We start from the raw sequence: 17,179 nt of genomic DNA on the forward strand, positions 1-17,179 counted from the left end.
GTGGTATAATATATGACTATAAAACGTATAAATTAAATGTATAAAACATTTTATTGAATGACCTATGGGAACGTAAAACTTTGGTCTCTTACGTTATTAGCATAAACGCTAACAATTGACTGGATGCGAAAAATGAATGTATATAAGACTCCTTAGTGTGTACATGTCAGATTTTGGCGATTCAATAATAAAATAACAACTATGTAAACTACCATACGGTCTATGATCGATGCTTAGGTCGTTGATTGTAATTTTATATCCGCCATGAATTATCATAGTTTGAGCACAAAGCGAATTCGTCGTGTGACTGATTTAAAACGCCGCGATGGTTTCAATCGACCGAAACGATCACGACAAGTAATCGGTTCACAGACTGCCCGACGTGTATGTGAATTATTAAATCGGCGAGTCGCATTTGCCGTTTGCGAATTATGAGGTCTTTTATAGCTGAACTCGTGTGCGCTATCATAATGTTTTTTACAATAATTCTCACTGTAGAGCAAATATTGTGAATAATTTTTGGATCCAGTTTGAAAAAAAAAGCGGCTCCGACATTTACCGTAACAAACCAAATTGATACAATTGTATTCGATCAATACAACAGGTGTGTGAGTATAATCTCTCAGGAGTTTGGACTAGTGGGTTTGGCAAAAAACTAATCAACTAAACCGAGTGCGACTTCAACCGAATTGATATTATTTATGTCTTCTCTGAGACCACCTCTATAGATAAGTTATTAAAATGAACAGCTCCAATTAAGAGCTGACCGATTGAAAAATTCATATTCCGGAAAATCGCTTCCTAAAACAGTTTCACTGCGAGTAATTTTTTGAACACCCAAACAAACGTATCTACACGACTGTATTGGATCATTGGGAGATTGTTTAATAGGTTTATCGACAAGTTTAATCTGAAAGGCATAAATAATATTTAATTAAAAATCGTTTAATCGTAATTTAAAAACGTATGTCCAATTAGTTTCACGCGTTGTTGCCTGTTGCGATTTCAAAACCGGTACACACACTGCAACTATCTTGTATCAATGAATCCGAATGAAACTCGTGTTTTGTTGTTTAAAAAGCGCATAATGAATAATGTTAGTGTGATTAAATTATTGTAATACCATAAATCTAGTCGAAATTTCATCGTTCTGCCAGTTTCATTCTAAATTATCAACAAATTAATAACATCAATTTTTATATAATCAAACAAGTTGTGGACAAACCAAATAATACAAATCTTCGACTTACATTGTAATTGTCCAAAAATCCAAATATGACAACTGTTCAGGAGAAACAAAAAACCTTTAGTTAATTTAAAAACATTAATGAAAAACTAAAATGTGCATATATATATATATATTATTTATATTATTGACGATGTTTTGATGTTGATAATGGTTTTACACGATGTGCAAAATTATTATCTATAGGGAAATATAATAATCCTAAAATCGCATTTTTCGAGTTAGGACAATTGCGATTTAAGCCGACAATGAAGCCAAACATTTTTGTTATCGAATAGTTTTGCCGTAGAACTATTTAATATTTTCATAGAATTTCCATGAAAATATCTCTTCAATTAAAATATTATGAATTTTTAACGTTTTTATAAAATAAATAGTTAATTCAGTTGGACGTTTTAAAACAGTTTATTCAATTTAATTTTGCTAGCCAATAAAATTGTTTTTCCTCTGGTTGTATAATTGTTGTGTTGCTTAAAATTAGTGCGAAGAGACAGCGGTGTGATTGCAATACAGTCCAATGTCCGTAACTTTTCACCTTTTATAAATAAACACGATGATAATAATGTCAAAGTTATCACGTCGTCGAAGTATGTATTTGGCAGCGTACGATTTTTTAGTATTATAAACTACAAGATTCGTTATCGGAGTTAGCCAATAATCGTGTTGATGTAAAATACAGAGAAAACATTATCTGGAAACATATTTACATTTGTTCATCATCTTCATCGTTATGCGCGACCGTTTTTATACATTCACAACTCTCAAAAATGTGTATTTGACTTTTGTCACAAATGAAAAAGCTGTTACTTTTTTTACACGTACACTATAAAAGTTCATATTTTTTTCGAATAAAAATTGTTTAATTTTATTTTAGATTTAATCTAAAGTAAACATTTTGACATTGAAATGATTGGGATTTGTTTGATTAAAATGTTACCGGGAGGTATACTAAGAATTAATTTTTTTTACAATCAAAAAATATTATAAATAAAAAGAGTAGTATCAGATTTAATTATTATCAATAATAATCAATTTGTAAGATTTCTCATTTGCGTTTTTTATATTAAAAACATGATAATAATATAAAATATGCATTTACAGTTAAAATACCATAAAATGCAGTTTAAATACTAAATACTGTATAGGTACTTTGTGGATTTATTATTTAATTCTGAATCATGGTATTACAATAATTTGCTAAAAATGTACAATAATTTTAAATAATATATTCATATTTATGCGCTTTAAATAAGAATACAAACTAAATACATACACATATAATCAAAAAGAATAATTTTTGAATAAAAGAAAAGTAAATATAATATTTAACTTGATTGAACTTGCTTATTGGATCATAAAAATCAAAATATTTTACTAAATTAGAATAATTATTAATAATAGTAATAATGATTAATAATTACACTCAGTGATGCATATATGCACTTAATAGATGAATAGTCTATACAAACAATTGGCGAAATGCACATACACCAATATGAGCTGTACCCAAATGCTTACACACTCAAATAATACATTACGAATAAAGGTGAACGGTCCACCGGATAAATAAAATTATAAAAACAAAATTGTTGTAGTTTTTTTTCAATTATAATATTGAGTTAAAACTAGAGGTTCCCATTGAAGAAAATTAAATTCAATGTTTTTTTAACTGTGTAGGTATGAGAAAAATTAATGACATATTATTGTAAAGCTTTTTAAATCTAATCACATTAACCGAAACCATTGTAAAAATATTCATATTCTTGTCAGACCAAAAACAATAAATTATCACAAGAATACTATAATATAATAATTGTATATTGGAATCAATAATGTCACAGTAAAATTTAATAACTACAATATGAAAGGTTATGAACAATTACTTTGTTGATTTGACATTTATTTTATTGTTTTAATAAAATAACTTTTCAATGTGTTGTCATTACTTGTAAAAAGGGTGGCATTTATTCTGTTATTTATCTAGCTTATAACATATTATAGGAAAATAGTAAAAACACACCGTCATAGTAATAACCAGCAGAATATTTATGCCCCGTTTTTAATGTCGTGTTTTTAATTGTGTAACTTTTCTCGGTTATTAGATATTAAATTTTGTTATATTCAATAGTTTTTTTATATATACGTAAACTTTTATTTTTGTTATTGAACTGTCTAAAATTAAGTTCACATTAACAAACATAATTTGTTATATTTGTAAAACACCCATTAATTGGCCTTTACCACCTTAAGGGGCTCACCTTAATGCTATTCATTTGCTTAAGCTTGACAGTAATTACACTTGTTGTGTAGGCTTATAAAGCTAATCATACGGTCTTTTTCAGAGAAAAAAATATGAATACGTCTTAAACACATTAATCAATATTAAACAATCTATTTAAGATGTAATAGGAAAAAAGATAATGTCTCTCCATTTCTTTAAAATTATATAAATAATTAATCACATACAATAGTCACGTGTGAAATCTAAGTACTCCATTGTATTTATCGTTAATATATGTTATATTATATAATTTTTTCAATCACTTTTATGTAAAAAAAATACTGAAGTAGTAAAAAAAAAAAACAATATATGTTGAGAATTTTCGTAATATTTTTGTATTTTTGTATTGATAAAAATTTTTTCATTTAATATTTTCACTCATATTTAATTTTTAGATCCAAAAATCTATTAAACTCGATGAACAGTCCCAAATTTTATACACCTTTTATTAAACATGTGAAATTATTATTGAAAAGTTAAAAAAAAAGTTCTATATCTTTTTTCTTATGATTTTACAGTAAAATTGTTTCTTAATTAGCTCAAACTTTATGTGATAAAAATATCTGAAGGTAGATTTTTAGCTCAATTTACTCTATTTAAAATTAGAATATATATATTTTAAAGGTATTTAAAAAAAAAATGTTTAAATCATGGAATGTTGTAGGTAAAAAGCTATTAAAAAAAAATTGTTATATTTAAGATTTATTTATTTATTTTTTGTAAGTCTTATTTGAGTAGTTAAATAACAAATTTATTTATTTTCTAAATAAATTAAACAATGTTAAAAATTTTAAATTACCAATCAAACTAAATCGCACATAAAACGATTTCTTAAATTAAAAACATTTAAAATTATAATTTTTTAAAATTTCTAGTTTCATTGTCATAGTAAATTATATACACACCTATAAACATAAATACACATCGTGTTATTTAATTATGAAAGCCTAAATTACTTTTCATAATTTAATTAATGCAATGCGGCTGATTACCTAATAGATTTCAAATTTTACACACTACAAGTTTATTAACAAACGTTAATAATAAATTCAAAATTATTTTACAACTGTTCACAAAATAACAATGTTAAGTTCCCACCATTACAGTACAAGTTTAGAAGGGTGTGAAATTATATCAATATATCTATCCCCACCCCTACTTTTAGTCGTAGAATTTTAATGAAGGTAATTACGATTTAGATTATGGCTAAAGTCACGTTTAAAAAACATTTTAATGTGATGCGATGTGTCGGTGGAGGTAACAGGAGTGGCCGCAGGACGATGATCATCTCTAGGGCGTCGCATCTCGGTGACACTTTGCACTGGACGGGGATCGCGGTACGGCCGTCGCCCCGCCCATCCGATGTTCAGCGACAAATGACATTGGCCGATGCGCCGGTGGCGTGGGGACAAAGCGACACAGTGCACGACACAAACGGACCGTCGTCGAGGCGGCCCACGGTGTGTCAGCCTGCCGCCAGCCGCGCGCAGTCACACACTGTCTCAGTACGCGGTCCGCCGTCTGTTGTGTTGTTCGGTCGCACGGCCCAAAAAAACAAAACAAAAAACGATTACGCCGCTGTAGAATTCGCTTGTAATATTTCGTTTCAGTGTTGTGTTTAAATCATAAAAATTATTATCTTCGTTTAGACGAATATATTCAGTTCGTTAACGACATTATATACAATACGGTGCGAACAGTGAGGTGTTTATTAATGAGTGATTTATTTTTATTTCTCGAGATAACGAACAAACAATTCCACGGTTATCCATTACCGTAAAACAAACATTTAATTATTTTGTTTTGCTAATTTATCGTACGTTGTAACAGAAGTGACTGATACAATTTTGATGGTTATACACGGAGCCGCCACGGGTATCTCTTCAACCGACATACATCGGACCACAGAATCTATTTTCAATACTGGTTAGTTCAATGTGTCTTTAATTACTATTAATAAACGTTCATTAGACATTAATGTTAAGCGTGAAGAATTTTTTTCAAATGTCATTTATACTCTGTGTGGGCACCCGTCGGCGATAGCTTAATTTACACAGCACCTATAGGTAACTACTTAAAAAAGCTACTTTATTTATACTAATAAAACCAATTATCGGCATTGTTTTAGCGACCATTTCTTTTTGTTTACAAAAGTACTACTGTATCTTATAATTAAAACAAACAATACGCGAAAACAAACAAGCAAAACAATTAAAGGCAATTATTATTAAAAACTGTTCACCAATTTGTGTTATTAAAAGTGGCAATCATAATTTTTTGATTTTTAAAAACCATTTTCTGGATGTATATATTTTTCTTTATTTAACAATAATTTAATAAAAAAAAAAAAAAATGGAATTGAAAAATTTACTGTTAATATAAATTGTTTTTTACAATTTTTAGACCAATTATAGATTTACACCTATGAAAAAAAAATATAGCTTAAAAAAATATTTATATTTATTACACATATTTTAAAAGTATTTTTATTTTTCATTATAGTTAAATTGCATAAAGTCTAAGTTTTTTTTTTTGTGTTCTGGAAATTATCAGTTTTATTTAACTCTGTCTCTGTAAAAAAAATATGTGTTTTTCTCCTTTCTTTATATATTTAGTCTGAACATGTTTTAACATGTACGTTAATATTTTGTATTTTCTGAAGGAAAAAATTTGATTGAAATCTAGTTTTTTCAATAGAAATCTTTTCATATTTGAAATTTTGATCTTGAATGTAAATATAAATGGTAATACCTTTTATCAAGTTAATTTAGATGCGTTATAAATTCCATAGAAACGATACAAAGCTGATTTATTTTTAGATTTCTTAGTAGAACATACTCTATTTAACGGGTATTATTAATTTTAATGGATGTAAATAGTAATATTTAGTTAGCTTTCTATAAATTATTCACAATTACAATTGGTACTTAGCCGATATATTTTCTGTTAAGTATTTTGCAGATTTCCAGTTTGTTTTCTTGGTATCCATTAACTGATTTAGAATATTAATATTTGAAATAGTCTTACCCAAACATTTAATAAAAAAATTATTTTAATCATCAGATATATAAATTTTGGTAGGTATATAATTTAATTTTTCCTTTATTAAACATTTTCGTTACCTTTGTTTTGAAATTTAATATGAATAAACTTATAAAATGTCCTGTAACGGCTCTTACATTTATCCCAAAATCTATGTGTATTTAAAAATGACAGTATTTAAGTCTAATTCATTATGGATATTATCTTCTGTAAATCCAAGTAATTAAATATGGCGTCAAAGAGTAGCAAACCCGTTGGGGTTCTGAGGTTATCTACGCGCTTAAAACGAATAAAAATGGAGTTGTCACAGGGGCAGTAGGTGAAGCAACTGAATACGTTGACAGACCCGCGCCGATACGTGTGTCGCACGCTGTCACAATGGGCGGAGCATATAGGTGACCCCCTCTTTTCCGACGTCCGGTTTTCCGATGTCGCCAACAGGATGCGGCCGTCGTCGGTGTCGTCCCGGTGTCGGGTCGGTGGCTGCGGCGGTGATACAGCGGGCGGACGAACGGTCGCGCATGCGGATCAAAACCCGGGGACGTGGCGTCGTCGTCGCCGTACCGGAGACATACCTGAACGCGGACAGTATCTCGTTCGCGACACTTCGGCAACCGTCTTGTCGCGAAACGCTCGTGTGCCGGAGCGCCGAACGCACACAACCGCCGTCCCCCTTTGGGCTGTAACGGGCGCTCAAACGAATCGTACTCGTGGCCCCCCCATACCCGAAACTCGACGCGCGATCAGCCAACCCCGTCGGTGCGGGACGCTCGGCGTTCGATCGATTGACCCACTTTGCCGGACAACGCTACGCACATCTCACGCCTGTTTCTTCCCCCGCGTCAGTAGTCCTATAACTGGCCGCCCCCGGCTAGGGGGTAAACGCGCGCCACCTGACTCATGGACCAACTGCTACAGTACCACAACGGTGAGTATGGATTTTTTACACAGGCGCCGTCGTTATTATGGTACTTGAAAATAGTAATAAAATGATCGAAGGTATTATTTATCACCTAGACCGACAGTAACTAGAGGTACTCATTGTGTATGAATAATAAAAAAATAACTATTCTATTAAATATATATATATATATTACTCCTGTTAACTTGCATAAAATGTGCACCGTCCGACGGAACGTGTTTTGATAGAGTTCATGTTATTATTGTTATTATTGTTACTACACACGAGGGAGGGAATCGAGGGGTACGTGGCAGCACACGCGCACAATAGCTCATATTGTTTGTACAAAAGAAGACAGCTGCTCCGTCAAATTAAGTGAAGGGTCGTAACTAGAAATGATCTAAAATATTGACTCGTTGGTTTAACGAAGGTTGGCCAGTACGTTCTGTCGCATATCCAATCAGTTTGTAACAATCGCCTTAGGTGCTTTGCATCATGTCAATGAAACGTTTGGCACGCTACTTGCTTAGAATATAATATCGTCTCATTAGATTTGTATATCCACTGAAATCGCATTACATTCATATCATAATTATAATAATGTATAATTTGTATACAACCTCCGAACGTTATCTTGTATTTGTTTATATGCGAAAGGAATGCACGAAAAATGTATCATATTAATTAAGAGTATGGTGGTCAGATAGTGTAAATAATATGACGACTATGTCTTTTTGTGATTAGATATTTAGCTGTAAATTTCTTATAATAATTGTTTGCGATACTAAAAATGATACTGAAAAATATTATTTTATGTTAAATTTATATTTTTTCTCTTTTTAAGGCCTTAGTAATATGTTTATTTTACTGTACACATATACTTAATATTGTTTTTTATAAAATGTATATTAACTGTGACCATTGCCTTTGTAGGCGTTACTTTAACAATTATAATAAATAAATATTCAATAATTATATTGAAATATTTCCCATTTATGTCTTTATAATCTTGTCAACTTAAAAATAATTCAACATAATAATTTTTTTTTTATATATTATAATGAATTGGTAAAATTTTAAATGATGTTTTGCTGTAAATTTTATGTGGCTACTGCATTGAATAAAAAATAAATTATGAATTTTTCAAAAATTACATTTTATTGGATAAATCCAATATTTGTATTATTGTTTTTTTTTTTTTTTTTTTTATAAAAAAAATTACTCAAGTTGCTTTGAAATGTCATTGTAACAAAGTGTTAATTAAACTATAGTTTCTGGGATATTATTTTCAATTTGTTCCGGAACAAAACGAAAATATTGTTCCAAAACCCATAAAATCAACAAAAAATTAATTAAAATTTATGATGTCTTTTTGTAATATGCCTAATATATTGTAATATCTAAACATTATATCACAACTATTAAAACGGATAGTTCTATTGAGTTAAGTATAGTTTTTGGATAAATAATGTTTTTAATCACTGATTTCATACTGTGTTCGCAATGTACGCCAGATCAATTAAAATTTAATGTTTGATTTGTTTGCTGTCAATTAAAATAAACTGTTACAGTTAAAATTAAAAAAATCAACAAGTTCGTTGAAGGTAGACAGATAAGACTGTAGCATGGCCTTAACTACTTATTATGTTTTTTAATCTCGAATTTACTTATTAATTTATGTAGTATAACATGCGATAACGACTTAACAAATGTGCTCCCGTGTGCGCATTGATTTCATTAAAAAAATGTATAGTTCATATTAAAAATGAAACAAAGATAAAAGTCCCCTTTAATGATATTGTGATGCTGTAACACGTTTTACACAATAGTAACTAACGCGGTTTAATTAGACGGTCCCCAATTAAAAAAAAAAAAAAGACACACGTCTAATCAAATCGCACTGTTATGATAAAACTGGTGCCGCATTATCTGTCTGTATGTACAGTGATGATTTCAATAAATGTGTTTCATCGGTCAACTTATTATAATGTGTTTCTCTCGAGCTCGACACACACGTGGTTCGTCGTCTATTTAGTTTGGTTTTATTCCAATCGTTGTACTTGAGCTTCTGAGTAGAAATTTTTTCGCTGACTGAATGTGATTAAAGTAAAATTTGCGTAGTAAAAACATGCCCAAAAACGATCCTAGGAAAAAGATTCGAAACGGTAATTTTCACACTTTCTTATTCTAATAATATTTAACGTGTGCTTAATACTAATTAAAGTTTTATGATTGGGCGAAACATAAAGCAAGGTCTTACATTTACTTGTTTGTTTAGCTTAACGAAGTGTGTGTTAATGTTGTTATTATATCAGTCGGATTAACGTTAATTTTATGTGCGATTTTTATTCGTGGTGCTTTTTTAATTTGACGCGTGTAGTTTCAAATATAATTTACAATATTATTGTTGTTGATTCTAACGTTTTTTTTTTTTAGTGTGTGTATTTATTTATATATATTTTTTTATGTGTACACAGGTAATGGCAGAGTGATCGGTGCACCGCTACGCATGCGCCGTCCAGAAGACCAATCGCCGAGCGCCGCCAGTGCCGGACTCATGATGGAGGTGGTAAGATATACTGTGCTTTTTCATGTATCGGTGGCCCCCCGTGTTTCCCCCTTTACATTTGTCCTCCACGTCACCGGTGGACATCGACCACAAAAATGACACTAACCCACCCGGACGAGAGTTGATCGACTCGTGCGAAATACATTAGATTCTTCAAATCCGTTTAAGACAAAGTTATTTACAATAACCGACAAATACGATTTTTTTTTTATCCCCTAAGCGTACGAAATCTCGCTAATTTCTATATTTCATTAAGTTAGAGTTTAATTTTAATCCGATTTGCTTGGTTTTAGAACTTTTAGATAAATTTTCCATAATATTGTTAACCCACGGGGTTAATAACTTGTTTACATCCGGAACAACATTATACGACACGTGAAGAAGTTGAACAAATTGAATATAAATTACATAAACGATGAAATAAACACAGCGGGAGCCACTGATATATTACTAGTTATAGTAAGATACCATTTATAAGAAAAGGCGATGTAAATAAAACACACGGGGGTTAAGATAAACAAGAGCGCGTAAAAAGTCCAACGAGTTATGCAATGGCAGTGTGTACTTTTTGGTTTATCGCAACGACAAAGCTAATTAAATAGAAACAATCGAGGGAAGTATACGACGCGCCTATCGCTATCGGGTGGCGGCAATATTAATTACTGGTTCTCGCTGGGAATGATATTATAGTTTGGTTTAAGGGGAGAATATAAATTAAGTGTAATTGTGTGTGTTGTGACGGCCACCGCCTGGTCCGCGTTTCTGTTTGTACCTGGGGCGGATGTATAGGAAACGGAAAATAGGGATGAAATTTGTATTAATGGACTCCATCCGGTCGACTATACCATACTTACGGTACCGTATCTACGCGAGTATATACATAGACACGCGTATAGACCGAACGTCGCTGGTTGTCGTGGGCGTCAACTCGCGATCGATGCGCCGCCGCGGCTATTCGGTGACGGCTAGGTAATGGTCGCCGGTCACGACACGGACGTGCACGACAACAACGTCCACCGGACTCAAAATATACAACGTTTATATATCCACGTACGATTTATATTAATATTCTTTGGCGGCGGCTTTCCAATGGAAAACGTACTGCGGACGCGTCACGTCAAAAATAGTGTCTTCGCGGGTCACGACATATCGTACGCATTTCTATAGCGCTCGTTTTCCAACCGCCTACCCCGTCCACGCATCACATCGCGGTGAGCAACAGCGACCCCGAAAAACGTTTCTGGGTTTTGCCGCACATACCCCGGACGCCGACCGGCGGCGGAGGGGAGGCAACAAGAACCGGTCGCCCGTCTTCGGTGTCACGATTTTTTGTTTCCATCGTACACCGCGCGGACAGCATGTTGGAGTCGTGGTACAAATTAAACGTTTTCCGTACGTGCACGTACAGAATGTGTGTCGTCCCGATACAGTAATTACAGTCGTCTAAACCGCCGGGGCGGTGTCTCTGGGGGTACGCCCGTAAATGTTTTTGTTTTTATTTAATCCTGAAATTATCTCCGTTATTACACTGTTATTTTGTGTTTTAAAAAGTCTGTCGGACTCGGTAAACGCCTTCCGACGCATAATGAAACTCTTGTATTTAGCTGCGTTTAGAGAAATGCGTTCCGACGGCAGCTAAACAAAACGTGGCTACGGCCACAGACGAGTGCAGCACGCACACGAGCAACAACCGTGTAATTTCGCCACCTCCCACCGTAATCGAATCAATGCTATTTAAATGATCATCTCGGGGTGCGGTCATTACACGTGAATCTTTGAAATTACACACCAGTGTAAATGTCTTTGGAATTATCCGTAAAAACTGTGGAAATTATCCGACGATAAGTGTAACGTAATCGACGATCATTTTTTATTTCTCGTTTCGTTGTTATACCTTGTACGATTTGAACATTTTTGGGACACGACTTACATATATAAATCCGGTACGATAGAATCGTCATAACTATTTTTTATCACCTTGAAGGTTAATCGATACGCATAAACGTTGACAGATATTTTTCCCCTTACACGACAAACTCTTAATTTGATCACTCTCGTTCGGCCGGGCGACCTTGTGCGTTTTTTCCCGTCTATAATTATCGGAGATAAATATTTTTTTTGCCCGTCGACGTGAGATTTGTCATGATGTGAAGGTCGTTTTTTCCGATACGATCCGGACGTTCGACGTTTTCTTATTAGGCGTTTCCTGATCGTGCAGCACAAACGCCTCCGCGTGATTATTAACGTCAGTTATTAATTGTCAAGCCGATGGCGGCGACGTTTGGTTTACACGTAAAATGATGTCGTGATTGCCATCGTGACGACAACATTGTAATCAGTGATGATGTCAACCTATTTCTCTACCATTGACACTTTTGACGAGCGGCCTATGTATGAAAATACTCTGCGAAAGGTATTGGCTTTGTGTCGTGTAGGCTAATCTGCATAAAAGGAAACCAAAACTAACGTGTTTATTTTCCACTCTTTTTAATAAATGCAATAACGTCAGAACAAATCCCCGAAGCACGTGCGGATACATGAATTTGATTGTTTGATTTTCGGATTAACTCATCTTTCTAAACGCACTACATTATTTAATGAAATCGAGAGTGCGTTGTGTACCAAACAAGTATGTTTGCGCCGATGTCTAAACATGTGCGGCAAGAATAATTAAAAAAAAATAGTTTTTTGGTAGAGCATGCGAATTATCCGAACGTTGCAAAGTTCGGCCGGCCTCAGCTAAGGGTTTTTTGTTGTTTTTTCGCCGAACAGAAGAGACGGGGTTAACCGGATAGAGGGTACCACCTCCGCAGCAGCAATGTCCCCCTTGTTGGCCAATTAGAATCAGTTGTCAGCGGGGTTCAGTTTTTTCTTTTGTTGATTTTTCGAAAAAGGGGTTAAAAGGACCGGGCTTACGTTGCGTACAATAACGATGTGATATTTAATTTTTTGTTCGCCCCTACCCCGTTCAGCAGCAACGGCAGCACATTTCCGATATTAGCATTTTCGGAAGAATTTTACGCTTGGCCGATGAACGTCCGTAAATACACGTAGAAAAAAAAACAGGGCCAAGCAGCTGATGCTGGTAAAAAGGGTGCACGTTTTTTTTTTTTTTTATTCGCCAACGAATGACGCCCACTCTTACTTTTCACGTTATTCATCCGACGTGGGTCCTTAGAGTGATTCGTTATTCCTCAGCCGACTGTACACGAACATAATTAAAGAGAGAGTGTACATAATGCACTGGAGTACACGTAAATGTATATTCATAAATATTATAATATAGTCGTCTTACTATGCCGTAGCGGAAACGACGCGCTCTCGGTGCAACGGGTGAGCGATATCGATTACGGTTGGCGGGTGGGACGGAGGGGCTTAAGACGCGGTGACGGCGCTGTCTTTTCACTAATAATTGAGGGCCCCCTTTTGTGTGTACATTTATGCGTGTATATATATAAACGGGACGGTCGCGCACTTGTACAGCAGCATCAATTACACACCCTATCCGCCGCGGCCGGGACAAGACTCTCGTATCTCGTGAGATACGTATCTGTGTATTTTCGAGCGGCAGCGGCGTCCCGCCAATCCCTTCTCGTTAATAAATATTCATGAAAGAGTAAAGCCGGGGAAGAGAACCGTTAATTAGTTTCCTAGGTAACAGATTGCTGCCGAGACGTTTCAGCCCTTCCCACTGTCATTTTCGCTAGAACCGTGTATTTCAATATAAACACACACACACACACACCGTCGTCTCGGATGAATCGCTCGAACATTGGTCTGTTCCAGATTACACCCAACATGCAAACACACACACACACACAACACACATACATTACAAAATAATTAAGCCACGAACGAGTGTGTTGTGTGTGTACATTCGCACGCTAAGTGGTTTTTGCCAAAATGGCGGTTGCTCGCGTTTATCATAAAATGTATTTATTACGTGTGCCAGCGGTTATTATTTGGTTTGTCCGCGAGGTCTTGACGAAATAGTGTTGGGCATACACACACAGATGCGTGTGATACGGGAACCGGTTGTCACTGATTACACTGTACCGCTCGATGGTCGCGGCCGAGCTCCGACTTGAGCGGTATACGCAGTGAGTGTGCATATCTGATGGCGTGTAGAAATGAAAAAAGTGCACGGCTTGTATGACATGTAATAATAAGCCGACTCCAAGACACTCTCCTCGGGGTACGGTCGACCTTAAGGCGCCCGAGTATCGCGTCATTGCGCGCAGATCTTTTTAGACTGAGCGAATAGACAATAAATTTCACGGCGGCAACAGACGAAAAGAGATAATTATTATTTTTTCACAATATGACACGTTTGTGCTTCGACTCATTCATCGCCGACTCTATAATTTTATAATATCTGTCCTTTCATAATAAACGATATGCTATCACAGTAATTGGAAAGGATTCAAGGATCCGTAGAGGGCTACCCGGTGATTAAAAATCAATTAAACTTTAAACAAACAATTTAATAAATATGGTACGCGATAAAGGACAGTAATAATGACGAGTTTAGCCGAACAACATCGGTGTATAGAAATAACAAAGTGGTTTGCCGTCGAAAACGCCCAGTTTTTTTTTTTACACTTATTAACTTTATGAGCGATTATCGAAATGTACAACTCGCATTAAAGTTCCAACGCTTCCTCCTAGAGATTTATTGAAATTGGTCTACAGTGTTTAAAATTTAATTAGATTTTTTCGAGAAAACAAACGAATAGATTATTAATTTGTCGAGTCGTCGTCGTTAGCTATAAACGCGTTTACGATAATGTGTCCTCAATGTCGTTGGGTTTTTAGAGATTTTGTCGTCCGGGTGACCTTAATCCGGCCGAACCTACCGGATCATAATTTATGCTAATACGCTATTAATTCCGCTTCATATTGACGCAGCTTTTTCATTATTATTCTTACTTGGGCTCGTACACCGTCGCGTAGCTTTAATTAGCCTCGAGATAGCCAATGTATCGTATTAAATTACCAATAACGAAACGAATATTGCGCAATCAAAATATTTTTATTCGGAAAATAAAAATATTGACTACCGACAAATATTTATTTTTACAAGGCAAAAGTTTTATTTGTCAATGTTTTCGAGAATGATTTTGTTCACTAACGTTTTATTAAATTTAATTACACGCAACACATTTTTAACATCAAGGTTACAATTGCTGCGGCTCGCTATTATTTTGATATGAAAATAACATTTTGCGGTGCCGAATAAATTATGGTTATCGCATTGCCGCGAAAAAAAAAACGATGCTCTTCTGTGTAATTTCGTTATTCGATAACAAAATTATCATTTCCAAACAATTGTGTAAATGGTCCCTGGAAGTTTTATTTGACGGGACGGAGGGAGTCGACAAACACACGTCGTAATGAATGATTTGTGTGTGTGTGCACTCGTTATGGTCGTATGATACGACGACGATTATATTATTGCGTTGTTGTGGTGTTGGACGGGAGGGATTGGAACGATTGGCGGCGTCGTCGCTGCCGCCGCGGTTTTCTCGCTCATTAGTTCGATCACGCATCTGTAAACATTTTTTCCCGACCGTCAGCAGATATTGACGGTTTGTTGGTGTGTTGTGCGCCGTTGGCCCGGCCGCTCTGTCAGGAAGCTTTTAGCCAGATGAACTTCGGCCTACACATGTGTACTTTGTGCGTTACCTCACCCCGCGCGCGCTTTGTTCGTACACGTACTACGTACACGGATGGATGACCTCCGCCGTGTGCATGTGGCCCGCACCAACATCTATACACGTTGAGTCGATACATAGACGAGACTTGTGTACATATATCCGCGTGTTTGTGTACCGGTCGTGTGTGGATTTCGACCACGCCGCCCTTGCGGCCGCCCAACGAAAACGCGTTGGTACCGCCATGTGGCCGCTACCGCGCATACTTTATGTGATGTCGTAAAACCGCAATTTCGATATACCGAAAATAGAACGAAAAATCAATTGGACGGACCAGATCCGTTTCGGAGCCCAATGTGTTTTTTAGAACTGCAACCGTTCTGGACGACGGCCAACCGCACTGACGACTGCGCGTAATCGCTCGATAGTGTTGTCCATGTTTTCGTCGTCGCGCACATTAAACAATCGCAACGCTAAATCAAATGTTTTTTAGACCAGGCGAAAAGTCACGCGATACACTTTACCCTCCGCAAGACAATCGGTCGTTTAACTGTTACGGTTAACAATTTTTCGCGTGCCGGACACATTTTTTTTCATATTTTTTACGCTGTCATTATTCTCTCCTCACTCGAGGGCTGTGATGGCAACCGCTACGGCTTGACCTTTCGGGCCCCTTGGACACGCGACATTTTACCTTCTTCGGCCGACCGGATTTCATTTTTCCACTTTTATTACACTACTGCCCGTTTTTACGGAGTTTCTTTGTGACTCGTCTCAAGAGAACGATGCACAATGACGTATATCTAAACGATTGGACAACAGCCCGTTAATAGCACATAAAAATCCTATTAAAACAACCGAGTCGATATCCTCGTATGCCGCACACACGTGTAGATGACCACAAAATTTGTAATTGCCGCCGCTGTCGGCTATTATTCTGAATTTATTGTCAAGTGTAACCTCAGCCGCGTCGGTAGATACACTCGAAACTCTGTCGCTAAAGATAATCTCCGTTATGTAAATATACGACTGATGGGAGTCGTAAACACACAGAAATAACCGGATGTTATCACTCGGATTACGTAGATGACAATTGAACGTACGTCGACGTTTACGTTAACACAAATATCACACGGCGTGCAAAGTGATACATTGTTATAATAACGTGCGGGATTGTGAAAAAATAAAAAATTGAACGACCGAACTCGTCCCGTTTTTATTCGCAAAATTAATGTTGTTGTTCGGGTTATTTTTAATATACGGAGTCGTATAATTTTAATTGCCGGCAGATTTTTTTAGCGAGCGATTACACCACACCGATGTCATTGTGTTAAATATAACGTAGACTTTTAATGTTTGTAAAATTATTGACGGGGGGGGGGGCGTTGGTGGAGAAAACGTGTGACAATGACGTCGAGTGGGAAATGTCTATGGCGTTTAAAAGAACATTCCGATCGATTCGTTGGCGGCATAATTTATGTAGAAT

General features: G+C 35.5%; 1 protein-coding gene across 10 annotated transcripts in view; it reads left to right on the forward strand.

Moving 5' to 3' along the window:
- Positions 1-4,795: 4,795 nt before the first annotated feature.
- Positions 4,796-17,179, forward strand: part of LOC126894149 (zinc finger protein basonuclin-2-like) — a 52,763-nt gene continuing 40,379 nt past the window's right edge. For 2 of the 10 annotated variants that reach the window (XM_050664930.1, XM_050664940.1), the window contains exons 1-2: positions 4,796-5,453; positions 9,948-10,039. In XM_050664930.1, coding sequence (XP_050520887.1) covers positions 5,378-5,453; positions 9,948-10,039 — 168 coding nt within the window. In that variant the 5' untranslated portion in view covers positions 4,796-5,377. The other 8 variants (XM_050664932.1, XM_050664938.1, XM_050664939.1 and 5 more) reach the window with 8 other exon arrangements.

The sequence above is a fragment of the Daktulosphaira vitifoliae genome, unplaced genomic scaffold (genome assembly GCF_025091365.1).
Source record: "Daktulosphaira vitifoliae isolate Bord-2020 unplaced genomic scaffold, ASM2509136v1 Scaffold_1, whole genome shotgun sequence".
NCBI classification, from domain to species: domain Eukaryota; kingdom Metazoa; phylum Arthropoda; class Insecta; order Hemiptera; family Phylloxeridae; genus Daktulosphaira; species Daktulosphaira vitifoliae.